Source organism: Poecile atricapillus, chromosome 7 (genome assembly GCF_030490865.1).
Source record: "Poecile atricapillus isolate bPoeAtr1 chromosome 7, bPoeAtr1.hap1, whole genome shotgun sequence".
Classification (NCBI taxonomy): Eukaryota; Metazoa; Chordata; class Aves; order Passeriformes; family Paridae; genus Poecile; species Poecile atricapillus.
The window spans coordinates 6,327,558-6,347,168 of NC_081255.1; the positions used below are offsets into that span (position 1 = coordinate 6,327,558).

The following is a 19,611-nucleotide window of genomic DNA, read 5'->3' on the forward strand; positions in this document are numbered from 1 at the left end:
ACCTTATTTTTGTGTATTTTTCCAAACAGATGCCAGAGGAACAGGCATTCTGTGTATTTGTGAAAATAATGTATGACTATGGCTTGAGGGACCTTTACAGAAATAACTTTGAAGATCTCCATTGCAAATTTTTCCAACTGGAGAAGTTAATTCAGGTGGGGCCAGAGTAACAAATTCTCCTCTGATTTGTTTCATAAATGGACATAGTAACATGAAGAAGAGATTAATGCTTTGTTTCCAGAAGCTATTGGACAATAAAACCCCCTCTCCTTTTAGAGGTGGGGTAAAGCAAAGCAGGGAAGTTTAATAGCTGAATTCAAACATCATGAGTCAGATTTGTTTCTAGTTTCTTTTCTCTCTGATATACCACTTCTGCAGCTAATCTTTGTACCCAAGCAGAGCAGATATTTGCCTTTTCCCCCCTCCTCTCTGTTTGCTTGCTCCCTCTCTATTTCTGATGTTGTTTAGAGAGAATGTCCCCCTGCTGTTGAGGCCAGTGTATCCTTTGGAGTGCCTCCATCACTGTCCTACTTTCCATGAATTATGTGGGTGCTAAGAGGTCAGGCAAATCAGGACATCCTGATGCTTATGAAATACCAATCAAGTGTGGACCACTGGGCAGGTTTTACTGTCTCTTCTGAGGTTGCTCTTTTTTCAGGTGAAATCATTTCATCAAGCAGTTTAGCATAACTGAAGGGCTGCAAATGTTATACATTGTTGTTCTGACTGATAAGGAATTACTGACAGTTCATTAAGCCCTGCCCTTCTGTTGGTACAGTGAAAAGCTGCTTGCTGAAGTCAGTTCTCACAGATAACCATAGACAACTCTGTGGGATATACTGAAACCAAACAAAACACACTATTGTTAATTTAATGGTATTTTTTCAGATGTCAAATTGTGCATATATCACACTTGATAGAATGGAATTGCATACTAGTTGTCATTCTTCAGCATATGGTCTTCTCAGTATCTACTTATGGCCACAAAGATTTTTGTTAACAAACAAAACAGATTTTACTAACAAATATACTCTTAACAAATCTACTTTATTAAATGGATGTGTCATCACTGTTCAGTAGGATTTTCAGTGCTTATTTTGTGTTGCTTGTATGTGCTCCTGTTTAGAGAAATGGTCTCATGGAGTTGTGTGTTCTGCTGCTTTCAAGCTCTGCAAAGTGATCTGGCTCCAGCAGCCATTGGTTTTTTTTTGTGGTAGAAGCATTTTTAGCAAGACACAGCAAAAGAATAACTTAAAAATATACACCATGACATAGATTTTACAACTGCTTTTGACTGTTGAAGATTCTGTAATTTCTCAGTCTAGTCTCAGTGTGTTCTTTGATACTGTGATAGAATCCACTGTGGGTATCTTACTAAAAACTGTAACCACGGGCACTGAAATTTATCAAGAAATATCTTCATTGCTCAAAAGAAGCCAGGTTTTCACTTTGTTGTGTATTTTGGTATTTAGCAACCCTGGTCCTTACTGGAAATATGGGTGAAGAACTCAAATTAATGAGTAATAACAAAACATTTATTTTTTTCCTTTATTCCAGGAGCAGTTACCAGACTTGCACAGCCATTTCTCAGACCTCAATTTGGAAGCTCACATGTATGCATCCCAGTGGTTCCTCACTCTTTTTACTGCCAAGTTTCCACTCTGCATGGTCTTCCACATCATTGACTTACTACTTTGTGAGGTAAAAAAAAATATTGAATCAGAAATTCCTTCCTCGACTCCATCAATGTTTCTTCTTGTTTTATTTCGTTTTGTTGAAGTCCTTTACTGTTTAATTATAAAATGTGTGTAACTAAGTTATGTAGAAACCGTGGTTATATTGAACAGAAGATTTTCAGTGAAACACTGGTTTGGTTTTAAAATTAAAACTGTGGATTGCCTCATTTTTTGCTGAGGGCTCTAATTAATAATATCTGATGCACACACCTGGTTTTCATTTTATTTGCTAAATGATTATTCAGAGTTAGGAACTGTAATTTGTTGAAGACACCTAGTAAGGAAAGCTCTCCAAGTGGCCTGATTCAGAGTGCCCACAGACAGAAATGGTGGTGCATGTTGCTTTGGTGGCCAGGGATTAAACAAAGAGTGAGAAGAACCAAACACACAACTAAAGGAAGCTCCTTCCTTTTGTTTTTTTTCCCTGCTATTCCAACTAGGAGCACACTACTCCAGATATAAAATGGTGTGTGTCTGTGCTGTAGATATATCTACACTTTCTTTTAAAATTCAGTCAGAATAGGTTAATAATCTAGGATATTTATTTTGGTAAAATACCAGTCCTTCCTTTGGTAAATGGCATGTCAGAGCATCCATAGCATTACACCTGCTTTTAAACCTGTCACTGATTTCCTCTCCAATTTCAAGGGGTGACAAACATGCAAATAAATAGAAAGATAAAATATTTGATCATTTTTTAATGGTGAAGACTTCACAAGTATGAAACACTGTTGACTCCAGTTCATTTTGTTAGTTTTTATTGTGAAGTATTTTCTCTGGGAATTTTCAGGATTGCTGCACATGCCTTGGTAGGATTCAGTCCTTGAGACTGTTTCTTATTCTGCATGTTGGTGCTCAGTTATCAAAGCAAGGTGGGGTAATACTGCAATGTTTATCTCAATGTGTCTGCAGCAGTGGTGGTGGGAAAGAAAGTGAAAATCCAAGGTGAAATCCAAGGAGAAAGCAAGAGAGTGCAACATGGAAACATGCTAGGGAAAGGGAAACACACAGCTAAAAGAGCCTCTTTTAGTACAGCTAAAAACTAACCAGAAAGAGTAAGAAAACTTATTTCAAGTGAGAAGATACATGCAGATATCTTGAGAAAGAGTGGGGCAGCCTGGAGACAACATCCTGAGGCACCAGTGGGCTATCAGAAAAATGCTCCTAAGATTCAGGAGTCAACAACTCTCAAGTAATAGGCAGTTCTGAGAATTTGAGGGAGGGGCATAGATTAAAGTTACATTAAAATAAAAATCTAGTTGGCCCTCACTGTAGACAACAAGTCAATTCTGTAGGTGTATGGCCACAGGTAGGACCAGGAAGAAGCCATTCCTTGACAGAGAACTGAAATTGTGTGTCCAGTCAGCCTCTGGAAGGAGTTTTGAGGAAAATCAAAACATAATTTTTTCCTGCATTAAATTGTTCCTTACTTTATCTCTGAACAACCAACATGCTGGTAATTCTGGCAACTGGAAGGAGAAAAAACAGTGGCAGCTGCTAACACTGAAACATATTCTGCAGAAAAAATCCTCAGAAAAGCAAGAAGCCTTTGAAGTGGATTGTCTTAAGTTTTTAAAAACAAGCTTCCAGCCTTCTCCTTAATTTATCATAGATACAGATGAATTTTAAATACCCTTCAAGTTCCTCACTTGTGCTTTCTCCACACCCTTGTCCTGTCTGTGGTTACAAAATGTTCACATTCTATGCAACTCTTACAGGAAAGAAAAAAACAGGGGAAGAAAACCATTTAAAACTATTGCTGAATGATTCTTGCCAACTAATAATTTTAAGGGAGCCTCTCTGATCACCTTGAAAATATTTGAAATATGGGTGAACAATTTGTGTTTTAGAACAGCTGATCTCTAGAGGTCCCTTCCACCCCTAACCATTCAGTGATTCCATGTCAAGCATGAGTTTTTGTATTGGCTTGGGTTTTTGACTTTTGATTGTGGCTGGAAGAGTGAAATTAGTCCTTACAGATACTCAACTTTCAATCCACAGAGGAAAAATAGCAGTTGGATATGCTGTAATTTTCTAGCTAACCAGGGAGGCACATTTCCTTCGCTGCACAGTGAGGTTCCTGCACAGTGGAACAGTGGCAAAAGCTGAGGATGGAACTTCTGGACAGAAGCATAACTATGAAAAAGGAGCTAAAGTTATGATGGGAATTAAGTTTTATGGAGAATTTTTTAAAATCCCATCCAAGTGGGTGTCATTACAGTCAAAGTCTTCTCATCAATCTCACATGAAATATTGCTTCAGAGCAGTTTTATGTAAATTCACACAAATTTGGGATTTTCCATGGCTTCTGTGTGACTGAATTATTTTATTGTGTTGTCTTCTTATCACCTAATATTTTTATTTTTTGGGTTGTCACCAGGCTGTTGAAGATGTGAATAAACCCTCCAAATTATTTCCATTTCTAGTGGTCTTAGAATATTGCCATAGTAGTTCTGGGGCAGAATCTGTCACCCATCCCCATGTAGAAATGAAATATTTTGGAATTCTTTCTTCCCTGTGAGAGAAGGTTGAAGAGAATTTTGGGCTTCCAGGCAGGTACCTCACCACAGTGCTGTGGAACATCTTATAAGGCTCAGCTGCTTGAAATAAAAACACAAACCTTTTGATCCAGGTGAAAGTTTTAATGTGATTACAGCAAACTGTGTGGGTTGGAGCCTGGAGATCTTTCTACAATGTTCCTTTGAGCTGCCTGTTGCAGCTGTTTCATTTGTCTTTTCCCCTTTGCTATTTCTGTTTGTATTGAAGAACGTTTTTGTTGATGAAATGCAGAGTTGTATTTGGACTTGTCAGTCTTACCTGTCAATATGACATGATGTTATTGAACACTTTGCAAGCCTGCTCTGTTTTGCTGTCTCTTTTTGTTCTATTTTCAATTATTTATTTGAAGTCATGCTCAGAAATAGCAATTCATCTAGGTAAAGCTCTTGTCACTCAGAGCTGTCCCCAGTGCAACAGCTGCACCTTGGCTGTGCTACAGAATATCAAACAGTTGACATTTCACTTCATTTTACATTTTAAGCTATTCCATTTTAAATTAAAATATTTGTTTTAAAAACACTAAATGGATGACCTTCAGTAGGCATTTAGAAGAGAAAAACAACCCAAAGCAGTTGGCAGGTAATCTGTGTTTTTTAAATTGTCATTATTTTTGTTCTGCTTTAGAAAGAAAATTCTTTAACTTTTGTGATATATACAGTACTGCCAAAACTAAAGGAGGTGCAGGGCTCAAGCTGTCATTCCATTATTAGCTGAGAATTTTGAAACACTATGGGTAACCATCATTTTAGGTTGATCTGGCTATTTTTGTGTGCAGTTTTAGGGGATATAAAATACTTAAGGGTAGTACTTCTCTCCTTTTAGGGAATATGCAAAAACCTCTCCTGCATGCTGCCCTTCCTGGCCTGGCACAGATAGTTGTTTATTTTATTGTCATAATACATAATTTGACTACAAAGTTAACAGTTTGACTACTAAGCTGCCATCCTGACTGAATCATGATTGGATACAGAGGGGTACAGCTGATTTATCAGTTTCGAAAATGAAATGATTTAATATTCCCTAATACAGCTAATAGCAAAGACGGAAAATACTTTTCACAGGACCACACGGCACAGTGCAAGAAGGGGGATTTGAAAGCTAGGATACCATCACTCCTTGGCCTTTATTTATCAACTGTTGCTTTCAGAATATTGTGTAAAATATTTTTTATAATTGATTTTGAGAAATCTTCTGTTATAATTAAGATATGATATAATAATAATGAAGGCTGATGGTGTCTTTAAAAATCTTTTATAATGTGAACAACGTGGTGCTGTAAGTGAACGCTTACTGATAGTTAAAAAGTGGCACCACATTGTGGAGATACAGTTATTAGGAGCACTCCTTCTAAATGAAACATTGAAAATCAGAGCAGAATTACAAGTATTGACACTGCAGATTTGATTTCTGTCTTGTGTGTGTCTTGCTGGGGATGGATGTGCCAGGAAACGCCGTATGGTACCGCTCAGGGCTGGCCGGCACCGCGCTAGTGCTGACTGAGGAGGAGAGACCATAATAGCCTGCTATTTTTTATCTGTCACTGTCAGATACTTCTGTGATGCCTTCAACAGAGTTGAGAAAGAACAGATTAACATTTCAATTTATTAAACTTCCTCAGGAATTGAGTCAAGAACAAGCCCACTTCCTCTGTAAATCTGCACTGAGATGAAATGTGAATTAAATAAAAGATTGTGCACAGTTGTTTTGATCTTTTGAAGATCTATAGGGAAAGAAAAATTGAACTTTTTGGACTCACTTTTATTACCATGTTGTCTACATTTGTTAACCTTTCCAGTTACAAATATTTTAAGAAATCACACAAAACAGAAGAATGGACTTGCTAGAAATAAAATCTCTTAGAGTAACAGCGTATTAGAAGCTGGGCTTAAATTCTAAGTAGGCATAGGTCGGTGCTGGAGCTGTCTGCCTTATTTCAGTACTATTTACCAGAGAGAAGTCAATGTCATACATGTTAGCTGGAAAAGGCCAGGAGCCTTCTGTTTGTTTTCCTTTTAGGAATACAAGCAAATAAATTCTGGCATTTAGACTGTGTATTTCCTCCTGCCCAATCCCTTTGCATCAGGCCTGATGGAGAGCTAAGTCTTGCTGAAGTCCTTATCAGCCACTGCTGTTTCATGTAAAGAGACTGGAAAGGTTTTCTTTCCCAGACTGCTATAATTAGCTTTTAATTAATTTAGAAGAAGGAGAATAGGTTTTCTCAGACTCCAGATGGATGACTAGAATTTGAATGTGGATGTCCAATTGCTGGTTTGCTGCATTCAAGCATCTGTTGACATGTCAAGCATCATGATCTTTTTTGTTGCAGAAGTGGGAGGTCTGCAATGGAGATAACCTCAGGTTTACTAGACTTGGATGTTTGGCTTTTATGTAGTTAGATGAGTTATTTAAATCCAAAGGAAAAGTAACTTTAGCTTAATTCATCTGATGATCTACACCTGTAATCTACTGTGGGGGCTTTGCAGCACTAGACCAGATATTAAAGTAAAAAGAAAGAAAGAAGGGTGTAGGATTTGATTGTGTGTGTGCTGCATGAGGAGCTTCTTAAAGCTTTTGGATGAGTGTTCTTAAAACATTCAGATTATAATGATAGACAATTTTAAGGTCTTTTCAAAGTGAAGGTTACAAGTAGTCTAAGGTGCTTGCATGTGCAATTCAGTCAACGGCAGAAATGCTGGAGGTGTGTAATACCATGTTCTGTATTGCCATGGGGACCAAGAACACAAAATGTTCTTACAGAATTGGTAATAATCTAGGCTTGGACTGAGGAGTATTTTAAAAGAGAATGGAACCTGAGAGGTTCTAGGAGAGGGTTTAGCATAACCCTTGACTCAAGGTTGTCCAGCTGTTCCTGTGAGCATCCGTAATTTATGTATCTTCCAGTCATGGCTGCTGCTTGTTTATCCCCAAAATAACAAGGCTGATGATAAATGCTCAGCATGAGCAAAGGAAAAACAGTCTCACTACAGTCTGCAATCCAAGATAACTTATGAGAACAGAAGGTACCTTTTGGGTGATGTTGATAAATTTTGTCATCCTGAATGTTAAGGCTGCTTCTGTTTCAGAAAATGTTCCAAGATCTAGGTGAAAAAGGTACCAGGGATGAGTGAGTGGTTTGAATGACCTCGTTTGGGCCTTAGAGGGGTGACACATCTAATGCCATGTTCACACTATGTCTCTGAATTACTTTCCCCACTGCTCATGAAATAGTTTAGCCACCTGCTAGCTGATGTTCACTTGGTTGTTTTTTCTAGGAGTACAGTAAATTTCCATAATGCTTACTTAACACTAGTGCCATCTGCTGTATTGGAATAGCAGCATATCCTAAACAGTCTTGGCAAGCTTCAAAAACACTTTAGAAATAACTGAAGGAAAGTATCATAAATGGGAGAGTGATATTCCATGAGCAAATCCAGGAAGCTGAGCTAATTTGGGAAATGTTTTTAAAGAAGAGGGTTGTGCAGTCTGCCTGTGGTGAAACACTTTCCATTGCTTTGTGCTTGGAATCCGAGGCTGTTAGGAATTTTCTAAATACGTAAAATCAAAATGTGAACTTTGCATTTGACTCATTGTTGGAAAAGGAAGACCAATGTCAGGGTTCAGAGAGATGAGGGCCAGGGCTGTGTTGTGGCAGGGAATGTGAGAGGATGAGGAATAACACTGGGAAGAAGATCAGAGGGAGTGCAGGGGGGCAGATGTTGATTCAGTGTGGGCATGCATTTTTCTTTGTGGTGTGGGAGCACAGGTAGAGGGGGAAGGAGGCACAGCTCTCTGTCAAGAGATCTTCTGAACCCCTCACCTCATCTGCTCTCATGAAAACTGGGATCTGCAAGATTCCTTCTCCTCTGAGCACATGGAACAGGCGTTCCCTGTTTCCATACAGGAGCTGGAGGACCTCTCTTGCCTAAAGAGATGGGACCTCTTTCTTTCTCCTTGTGTGTGAGAACACCCTTGGTGCCTAGTGTGGATTTAGGCCCTTTTCTTTGTCCCTGTATTAATCAGGTTTGGAAAAAGAGACAGAAATGTCTAAAACCCCTGAAATGTAAAGCTTTGCAAACCAGAAAAGTAGAGTTAGTGTATGGTTTGGCTGACAAATGCTGCAAGCCCATAATCAGTTGCTGGTGAATTAGGAATGTATCACTGCAGAAGTACCTCATGCAAGGGAGCAGTTTGATATGTGGAAAAGATTAAATTAAATTAAAATTCTGTAGCTGTAATTTTTATTCTTTGCAAAGTCACAGAAGGTGGAAAGGAAAAAAATGTTATTCTCACAGCAGCCTCTACCTTCATTCAGCCACAGCAACATCTCAGCAGCAAATGACGTGAAAAGCACCCAAAACATGCAAATATTCACTCCTAAATCCTATTTATTTCTATTAAAAGCAGCCAAACAAACAAAATTTAATGTGAAATCATACTAATACAGGTTCATGGTTGCCTGGCATTTATTGTGTGCTGTTTTATGCCACAAAATACAGAAAAGTGACACAAATCAATATGGAATCCCCTGATGTTTTTTGCCGTCTCCCTGGTACCTGCTTCTCTAATAGTCAATCAACTGATTTTAATTGGGTGTGTGTATTTTTCATGGAATCGTAGGATCAGGGGACAGATTTCTGTGTTTTCTCCTTTCCTGTGTTGTAGCATTTCCTGGTGGGAGTTACTGTATAGGCAATGTGTATGGAGTCACTGGGGGAAGCCCAGGCTGAGAACTCATACATTAGCTGTAAGATCTCTTTGTAATTTGTCTTTTGTTTGATCTTTTCCCTTATTAAGAAAGCTGTATCTGTTGTTTACACAAAACCTGCTAATTCTTGTTGTGCCTTATTTAAACAAGGAGTTTAAACCTTTTTTTCCTTTAGTCATCTTGTCATTGAACTAGAATAAATGTACAAGCTACACAAACACTGCCTAAAATATGTTAATTAATGTGCATGCCCCTGCAGAGCATGTTCCAAGGCTGTCCTGCTTACAAAGGGAAGTTTGAGCTTCAGACCATATATTCATCTTGTCAACAAAACAAAGACGTTTATGACATTCCTAAAGTTTATTGTATGTTCTCAACATATTAGCGTTGCCAAGTAATTGTTTTGCTGGAACCCATCCAAAACATAAATAGAATTTTAATTCTCCTTTAGAGTCTGTAACCCCAATTACCCTCTGTAACTCCTCTGAAAGACTGTGCAACTGAACACATAATTATGAAACACTTTGGAATTATGAAACAATGTCAAGTTAACTTTGGTTGAATAGTTAGTCTCCCTTTAAACAAAGGAAAATTCAGTTATTAGAAAGCTGGAAGAGGTTCATGTCATGTGGGGCTTGAGATTTCCTAGCCCTTAAGGAGGTGCTTAGTTGACCCTTGTATCTGTCTTTTTACCTGGTGCTGAACTTTAGAAATATTTTATCAATACCTTTTACATGTCATGCATATCTAGGGGGAAAAACCACAGATAAGGACATTGATGAATTAAATTTCCTTTTTTTTTTGAAACTGATTAACTTCCTTTTGTTGGTGAAGATGGTGCCAAAGGTATTGCTATGTAATGAAAGGAAGGTCTGTCAGGGGGGCTGGGATGGAGAGGGAGATGCTTTAATACTGAAAATTATATTTTCTCTTGAGGCTTCTATCATTAAACAGAAGCTTTAAACCAGGAAAGAAATTCTAAAGCCATCCCCAGTGCAAATGTTGTCCAGATACACACAACTAAATTGTTTGGCCTCACTCAGCTCTGTGCCTGGCTGTTGAATTTTGCTTGTAGCAAGTATTGGTTTGCTGCCCCTTGACTTCCTTTTTTCCGGCCTCAAGGCAGATTTGCTGGGTCAGATGAATAAATCTGCCTCCTCCCTTCAGCAGGAAGCCACAGGCAGCCTTTCTGTCACAGAGATCTCACTGAATGCAAACTGGGTCCCACAGAATTGCATCTTTACCAGTCTCACTTTGTTCCCAGCGTTCTTTTCAGGCCTTTTCAAAAGTCATCTTGTTTCAGAGTGCAGAGGCACTCAAAGGGAGGACTCCTCAAAGAGGCTTCTATCTGCAGAAGGAATCTTTCCTTTGGAGGGAGTTATGGGACTGGGAAAACCTTTCACTAGACAAGAGTTAACATCTTAAGTTTTCCATTTACTTTCAGCCAGTCTTAATTTCAGTGCACATGTGTGATTTCATTTTTACATTCTCATGAGAGTTTCACTGGTTTGCCCATGAGAACATTCCCTCCAGTGGTGGCTGGAAATTACAGGTTTTTTGACATACAGTTCAAAGAAGCAGATGTTTCTGTGAAGCACAATCTTTATGAATTAAATGGGGACTTCTGCATGGTGAGTGTTCATCCCAGTAGCAGCAGGTGTGAAGGGCTCTTCTGCTAAGTGATGCTCTTTTTTCTGGAGTAAGTGCTCCCCTAAAGGAGAGGATGTCTGTAAAGCAGAGGATGATCAGTGTGGCAGTCAGCAGGAGCTGGAAGGGGGTTGAAATATGGTACAAACTCCAGCATTCTCCCTTTGCTGACCCTTACCATACCACATTCATTTCTCTGAGCTGGGCTTGTTCCTTCTCCAGAACTCCTGAGTTTCATGAGCTCTCTTAAAAGTTTTCTAGGATTCTATGTAAGCTTAAGAGGGTCCTTAAGTAATACCTGATTCTGTGATACAACATAATGATAAGCCCCTCACCATTCCTGTGCTCTTACAAGTTCTTCTTTTTAAGTGTATAATTTTACTTTTGGCTGTTCTATATTTTAAAAAGTGCTAAGATAATTATGAATAACTTTCACACATGCAAATCTTTTAAATCTCAAGATGAGATCTGCATGATATTTAAGTGTCTTGATTTGAAAGAGGCAGTGACCATTCCAGACATAAAACAGCAACAAAAAAAAACCAACCCAGATATGGGATAAAAACCATTCCCAAGACATACAGCATTTGTTTCAAAATGCCTACTTATGCATATGACCATTGGTTTTAAAAAGTAATTATCAAAAGCTCATTTCATATGGGCTCCCTTCTCTTTTCCCCTCATGGATGATTTGTATGTACCTCAATGTTTCCATTATAAAATTGCTGGAGGGATATTGCTACCAATGATTTATATGTCTGGTACACTTCAGTATTTTTGGTCTTTCTTCTAAAATAGCTGAAGAAGTTTAAGCTGAAGCTTATAAATCACTGTGTGGTAAATTAAGTAAAGCTTTAAATAAAGAGATTGTGTCAAAATGAGCTGAGCCTTCTTTTTCATAATCATAATCATTAAACTTGGCTGTGGAAGAACAGTCTTGCATGAATTAGGACAAATAAGTCCAATAGGAAGATCAGGGGTTATGGGGAAGATGTTTCACTGCTTTGGAATCTAGAGCATCCCCCTCCAGTCCACCTCTTGGGGTGTATTGGCCCTGCAAGTCCTCACTGGTCAGCATGAAACTGCAGTCATTGATGCCTCAGCTCTAAAACGCTGCACTGATTTAGGACTTATCTCTGCCTTGGAGGAAAGAGGAGGCTGCAGGTGTTTTTCTGTTGCTGAGAGTAGCAGAATGCTGCTCAGGACAGCTGGATAGGAAGGTTTTAAGTCCTTTAATGTTCTGATTTTAGGGTGTTTGAGCCTTGAACAAGTTACCTCAAGTAACAGGAGCAGGTCTGTGAGCTGCCCCTTGCCTGGTGGGGCTTGAAAAAGAGATTCTCAAGGCAGGTAGAAACCTATTTCTGCTGCAATTGCTGTTCCTGTGAAGAGTGAATGGTATAAGAGGAGTACCAGATTTGATTCATTTGAATATTTGATTCATTTGAATTCAGGAGCAGCGTTAAGTTTTAGGCAGATCAGGAAAAAAAAACCAGAAAACAACCAAAAAACGTTTAGAAAATAAATGAGAACTGGTGTACATTTCTCTATGGTTGTGCCAGAAAATACACAGAACACTAATTCCTCAGTAGTCCAGCTAATAGACATCATAGTCTTACTCATATCATAACAAAATCTGATCAGTCTGTTAAGAATAAAATGCAGTGTTTGTGATGGCTTGTTGTTATTTCATTTACAAATAGTATGCTTGTCAGTCCTCTCTGCTATAAAGCAAAAGTTGTGAATGGCATGACTGTGTGGAATTAACTGTTGACTTCAAAAAAATATTCGAAATAAACCTGAAAGTACTGTGAACTTCACTGCTGTTGGAGCTCTGGTAGTATCATTGTCATGACTTTGGGCTTCTATTTTTCTACATTTCTCGATTAAAAAGAAGTACATAAAGCCAAACAACTTGAAATAATTGTTATCCCATTTGGAGAAAGGGTTTCCTAGTGATGAAGCGAGATTCAGTCCTGCTGCAATTGTGACCTCTAGTGGAAAAAACCAGTTTGTTATCAATGATAATGCAGTGAATTGCAAAGTAATTCAGTGTTGCAATATTCATTATGTCTGATGTTGCAGCATTTCCAGGACTCATTAATGGTACAATCCCTTCAAGGCACCGTATTATCTACATTAAAAATACAATTTATTCCTGAGAAAGCTTCTGTTAAGTCTCAGCATGATTTTATAAAAGCTAATTTTTATAGAAACATGGTCTCAGGCTTTCAGGAAGAGGATTTGAAACACATTGAATTGCAGAAGCAGAAATTGCTTGGAGAACGTTGCTTTGTCACAAGCCTTGTTGTTATCCCACAACAGTATAATATAAATGCAGTATTGCTTGTGTGCAAATCTGTTGAGATGTTTCTAGATACCTGCTCTGGGAGCCATTGTAAGAAAAGATTTATCATGCCATTAAACAAGGCAAGAAGATTTGGAAAATATAATCGAGGAAAACAGTCTGAACACGAAGCACATGGTACAGCAAACAAGAATTACATTTGGTATTTTTCATATTTGGAATAATAATATCTTGAATAATTTCCACTGGCTAGTACCTAATGCTAATAAAGATGATTGTAAAGGTCACTGTAATTCAACTATATCATTACCAGCTGCAGACAATTTATTCATTAAAACCTCTGAGTCCAGTGTGTTTAAGGCCCCCAGACCAGTTTCAAATATTCTTGTAAGATGTTTTTTTGTTTGTTTTGAGTGTATATGGTGCATGCTTCTGCAACCAGGTGATCAATTCCATAAAAGAGGTCTTAAGGAAAGGGGCACATTCTGGTTGAAGGACAGAAGCATTTACTTGCATTGCCATCTCTACTCCCTTCTGGATTCAGCAATAGCCTTTGGATTCATGTCTTCTTAATAGCATAAGGTCCCATCTTGGTGATTAAAGGTTGAATTGTTTCTTTTGGGGTCTGAGTAAGTGTGGTTTGAGGTGTGATATGAGTTTTCAGTGTCTAGGTTGTTAAAGTTGTTCTACTCTTGGCATTCCAAGGGTTAACACAAATGAGTTATATTGTAATCAATTCTAAAAGCTTTAGTTTCACATCCTCTATTCTAAGTCTGAATTCAGAACAGTTTGTTAAGCATGTGTTACAACATTCAGTACCAATTTGGATGGGTTTCATAGGTCTCTGATGGAATCCATCCTGAACAAATGCAAATTTGCATCCCCAGACATCTCTCCCTGTCCAGACAGTTGCATTTGTGAACTTTTAACACCTGCCACAGAGACTTATGAGAGTTAAAGTCAGAAGTTTTTCCCTGAGAAATACAGATGCCAGTCACATTGTGCATGGAAGGCCTTGCCCTGAGATCTGTTGTAGCCATGACTACAATCTCCACAGCCACAGCTTTCCAGCTTGCACCTGCTTCATCTTCCATGGTGACTCTGAAGCTTTCTTAATCGTGATGTATCCATGCCACTTGTTCTCTGATCTTGATGGTGGTGAAGGAGGTGAGAAGCACCTGGAATGGTCCTTCCCACTGTGGTTCCAAAGTCTTTTCTGCAAGAGACTTTACATAGACATAATCTCCAGGTTGCACATTGTGTACTGGCCCATCCAACCCCCTACACTGGGTTCCTAATACATGTTTCCTAATATTTTGAGTTGTTTCCCTAGGGCCACCATATATTCTGTTATAGTTTCTTCCCCCACTTGTGCTGATGTTCCCTTCTATGGCCTAATCTGACCTATTCTATTCTGACCTATTGCATGAGGTCACCCATGCAGGATCCCAAAGGGACTCAGTTTTTCCTTTGCCCTTGGCTTCATTTGCATGCATAAAAGAGGTAAAGGAAAGGATTGAGGTCAAGGTAGATTGACCTCCTGTCCTAATTTCACAATTTGCTGTTTGATTAAATGATTCATCTTCTCCACTCTGAAAAATCAATTTGTCATTGTTAGCCAGGTCCATTCCTTCTCCCAGTTTCTGGCTTTGGGGTATTTTTGGGATTAGTCTGGAGGCAGAGATCACATTGTCAGGTTACCTGCCTTACTGTAATGTATAAATTTCTAATTATGATGTCCTGAATCAGGTGCTTATACAGGGTCTCTGCTCCCCAATGCCTCTTCCTATGTTCCTCCCTTACTACTGAAACATTCAATTGCAGAAGCAGAACTTGGAACTTGCTTGGAGAACATTGCCTTGTCACAAGTCTTGTTGTTATCCCAAAACAATATAATATAAATGCAGTATTACTTGTGTGCAAATCTGTTGAGATGTTTCTAGATACCAGTTCTGGGAGCCATTGTAAGAAAAGATTTATCATGCCATTAAACAAGGCAAGAAGATTTGGAAAATATAATCAAGGAAAACAGTCTGAACACGAAGCACATGCTACAGTAAACAAGAACTGCATTTGGTATTTTTCATATTTGGAAGAAGACAAACCTATTTATAATCTTAAATTATCAACATATATAGGCTGCAGACTTTCTTTAATCTTCAAATAAATGCCTATTGTCCTTGTATTTCTCACTGAATGCATTTCTCTACAGTTGTATTTCCAGCTTTTGCAAACCAACAAGCAACTGCTGGATACAGACAGCAGCCTGTGTAGCTTTGACATAGTTTTGACTTTTGGCTAAATGTAGTAAAAATAAGGTGTCTTGTGTGCTTGTGGGGTTGTCTTTGTTCTATTTTGGGTTGTTTTACAGTTTGAGTATGAAGGAATGTACCTGATAAATCATAGCTATGATTTATATGTTATGTGGCAGAAATCCTATCACCTAGAATGTTTATTACATTTTGTTGATGCCCTCTCATGACAATATCCTGCAGTGTTCATGGAAGCCAGCATCACCAGGCACTGAAGGGATGGGAGGGACAGCCTGTCACATCCATAGCACCCGAGTCACTGAAGTTTCCCAAAACCCCGAAGAGCCATCATCTTCCCCCAGTGTGGGAGTTTGGAAACTGCCTTGGGGCTTCAATGAGGAACTTCCAAGTGTAGCAGGAAAAGGAGAATGTTCCCTAGGGAACTGCAGCATTGAATTGTGCTGCCCCATAATGATAAGTATGAAAAGAGGTTTGTATGCTGGGACTGATTGAAGTCTCTTTCTTCTTATTTTCAGGGCATGAACATAATCTTCCATGTGGCTCTGGCTCTTTTAAAGGTAATTAAGTAATTTTTTTTTAATTTATTTTGTTTTATTAAACTAAAATACTGATTATCTTAATATCATGTCTAAAGGAACAATAATAGTGGGACCTCTGGAGAAGGGAATGAGGGAGAAATATCCATTTGGGTAAAGGTGTCTTCAAAATTGTACTCATAACAGATGTTTTTATTAAACTTAATCGTATGATAAAGCTTGTGGAACAAGGGATGCAATCTAAAGATTTAAATGTCTCATGTAATTACTGTTAAGAAAACAATTCAGATTCATCTCACAGCATATCTATTTTGTGTCTGGGTTCTTGTGTATAAAACGTGATTGACTGGTATCAAAAATGTTTGTGATATTGAGAGAGAAATAGAAATCTCTAATGCAGGGAACTTCTGTCCTTGGCCTGGCTACAAAATTTACCTAAACAAGTAAACCTGTAGGTAAAGCACTGGATGCAGTGAGATGAACTCAGAATTGACTTACCTTCCATGTGTTGGCTCTAGTTCAAATCCAGCCCACATGTAAGCACATCGTTTGGAATTTGAAATGCCACCTTTGAGTTCAGATGAAATTCCCAGAAATAACTTAGGCTGAAGCTCACCTTCACTCCTAACACACCCACCCCATAATGGGGATGCAGACTAGAACCACTGGATTGTTGCTGGTCTCCCTGTGGGATTTCCTTGTCATTTTCCTAGAAAAAGCAAACAGCTACTTACTGAGTTACTCTGCAGTGAGCAATTCTCAGATTCAGCGTCTGTGGCACAAAGTCCTGTGGCAGAATTGCTCCCCACCAGGAATATACAACTATATGCTGCTGTGAACAGAGCAGTTTGAAATTTTCCAACATGTATATTTTCACAGAATCACAGCATCTCCTGAGTTGGAAGGGACCCAAAGGGTCATTGAGTCAAACTTGAGGGCAGGTGACTTCAGTGAAGTACTGCAGTGTAGACAGGAGATAGTGCATATCCCTACAGTGAGGAAATGTCACAAATAACTTGTGTTTTACACAGCTGATGTGGAAAACGGGGTTGTGACTCTACTTGAGTGCATTTATTTAATGAAGACTCCTATAAACAGGAAATTGGTTTAATATATCTTTCCAGGGAAGTGCTCCTACACAAATCTAAATTTGTAAAAAGGAGGGAGGGAAATGTGTGCTCTTTTCTTCCTGTTTCATGTTTTATTTGCAACTGTGTGGGCTTGTTAATATTCCAGTTTTCGAGGCCAGTATGAATAATGGGAAATCTGGTAAGTTATGGCATGATAATGAGGAAAGGAAAGGAAGAGCCCAGCTAACACCCAGCAGGTTTGCTGCAGTCATAGTAGGAACAAATTCTGGGAAGAGGCAGCGGCACCAACTTACGGATCCTAAAACTAAAGAAGAAAGAGGAATACTTGAACAGAGGTGAAGGTGGCTAACGGGGTTTTCAGGGATGGAGAACTTAGTTCAATGTTGTTTTGAAGGATGGCTTTGGGATCATCTCCTTTACATTTCCAGCTTCTGTGAGAGGGAAGGGTTGAACCAAAGTTAGCAGTAGAACAACTGTTTAGAAAATATAACTTTGGAAAGAATTCATGAGTGTCATACAGTAAATAAGGATTTTTTTTTTTCCTGCTGAATAATTAGCCCAGTTTCTTTTAACCACAGGTGTTCAATCTTTTCATTTTATATATACCCCATGACATACTGCTTCTCCAATTGAACTTTTCTATTTGGATATTCCAGAGCAAAATTCAATAATGTAATTTGTCACTCTTATTTATAACTATTTTTAAGTTTAAGAGTTGGGTTTAATTCTGTTTGTAGCAGTTGTAGCAGTTCTTCTTGCATGTGTATGCTGTAGCTGCCTGTTCTAGCAGTAATAAACACTAAATAAATGGTAAAGGAGGCTTTATTCTGAGAAAGTATTTCTATAGTGCAACCAAAAACAAGTACAAAGAAAATTGAGGTAAAAAAGATAAGCTTCTAAGTCAAAAACACTCACCTGAGAGCACAGTTCCACAGTGGCATGGAGATGGACCTGGTGCTTACATACAATTGGATTAGCATTATAATTTGCTTTCAGCAAGAATTGCTCTTCTGCTAGGGAAGAGAATAGTTGAGAACTGAAGTAATTTTTTTTCCTATTCAAATGTGTTCATAATCTCTCCTAATCATTAGGAGCAAAGTGGTTTAGTATACTGCTCTTTTCAAGTTAGAGAACCTGAATATGCTGCAGAAAAACTGCCTTAAAAACTGTGTTTCAAAGCTCTTGTTTGTCTCTGATTCTGGAGTGAATGAAAACAACTGCTAAGGATTTGTTCTTTGTTAAAACAGAGTAATTATTCTCTCATCCAGAACCTCTTGGATTATTTGGAATTTGGATAAGGGAATCCCTCATCAGTGGAATACTGAAGCCTTTACATTTTTGTGTAAATGCCATTTTCCTTGCTTATGGTGAAGTGTGTGCATCCAAATCCCTCACTAAACAGCAGTGGAAGAGAAGCTTTTATCTGGAACTCTCCTGTACCCAGTGCTGTGTCTCAGGGCTCCAGCTGCTGGTGCTCACAGTGAATGCTTGTTAGTTTGGAAATGACAGCGCTACTTCTGTGACCAATTGCCTGAGACATCTTGGTGCAGTCATCCTCGGAAAAGAAACATTTCAGACCCTCAGGAATCCTTCCTCTTTCCTTCTCCCACATTCTGAGTATGCTTGTAGCAATGAACAGCTAGAGGATTAAAGCTCTTTAGCTGTGAAAAGCCATCATTTGTGTATTAATCTAATTTCTTTTCGAAGGAAAACATGGCGTTTTTTTTCTGTAGCATCCAAATGTTGGGATTCACAGCCTGCTCAGGGTCCCCAGCTGGTGGCACTGTTTTACACTGGGAGTCGTTGACTTGCATCACGTAGAGACTGGATCTGAATTATCATTCAGGAACCTGAACTGGTGGAAATCCTAATTCCTCACCTCTCACTTTCTGAGCAGTGGAAAATGCAGTGAAGCACTGGTGTGTGAAGAGAACCCAAATGTGGAAAAAGACTGCATAAATATCTGTGGTTTAAAAGAACCCAACAAACAGCATTGGTATTTTAATTTTAAAAGTCACAATTAAGATTATTAAAGAGAACGATGGAGGAAAATTTACCCTTCTGGTGCCAGCACACTTCCTAATCCCATGTGTCATCAACTAGTTTGTTTACTTGCTGGAAATTAAAAGCATTAAAATCCTCACATATGCTAAGAAAAATAACTAAATTGTAAGCTTTCTTTCCTATTTTAGTATTTTATGGAATCATAAAATGTCCTGAGCTGGAAGGGACCCCCAAGAACCCTCAAAGTCCAACTCCTGTCCCTGCACAGACACCCCAACAATGCCACCCTGTGCACCCCTGGGAGCATTGTCCAAACACTCCTGGAGCTCTGGCAGCCTTGGGGCCGTGTCCATTCCCTGGGGAGCCTGGGCAGTGCCCACCACCCTCTGGGGGAAGAACCTTTCCCTGATATCCAACCTAAACCTCCCCTGACCCAGCTGCAGCTGTTCCCTTGGGTCCTGTCACTGGTCACCAGAGGGATTTCGCTGATTAATTCTTACATCTTGTTTATGATCTTAGAACTTGGCAAAAGTAGCTAAAGGCAAACTACTTTGGGATTAGCAAACTGAGGCAAGAATTAAAATACATGATTGTGTAGAATTCAGGCTCTAGATTTACCACTGTTGCAGCTGCTAATTCCTGAAAAGGCAGGAAAGAGCACATGATCACTGGAAATATAAGAGTGAACCAGAAGCTTTAAATGGTGCATGTTCAAACCTTAATTTTTTAGGGTTCATCTACTCACAGAGTGTGTG

At 38.9% G+C, this 19,611-nt stretch overlaps 1 protein-coding gene across 4 annotated transcripts in view; it reads left to right on the plus strand.

Annotated features, from left to right (window-relative positions):
* RABGAP1L (RAB GTPase activating protein 1 like) overlaps window positions 1-19,611 on the plus strand; it is a 229,893-nt gene that overhangs the window by 141,333 nt on the left and 68,949 nt on the right. For all 4 annotated transcript variants that reach the window (XM_058843200.1, XM_058843202.1, XM_058843199.1 and 1 more), the window contains 3 exons: window positions 30-155; window positions 1,558-1,701; window positions 15,741-15,782. In XM_058843200.1, the coding sequence (XP_058699183.1) occupies window positions 30-155; window positions 1,558-1,701; window positions 15,741-15,782 (312 nt within the window). The remainder of the gene's footprint in view (window positions 1-29; window positions 156-1,557; window positions 1,702-15,740; window positions 15,783-19,611) is intronic.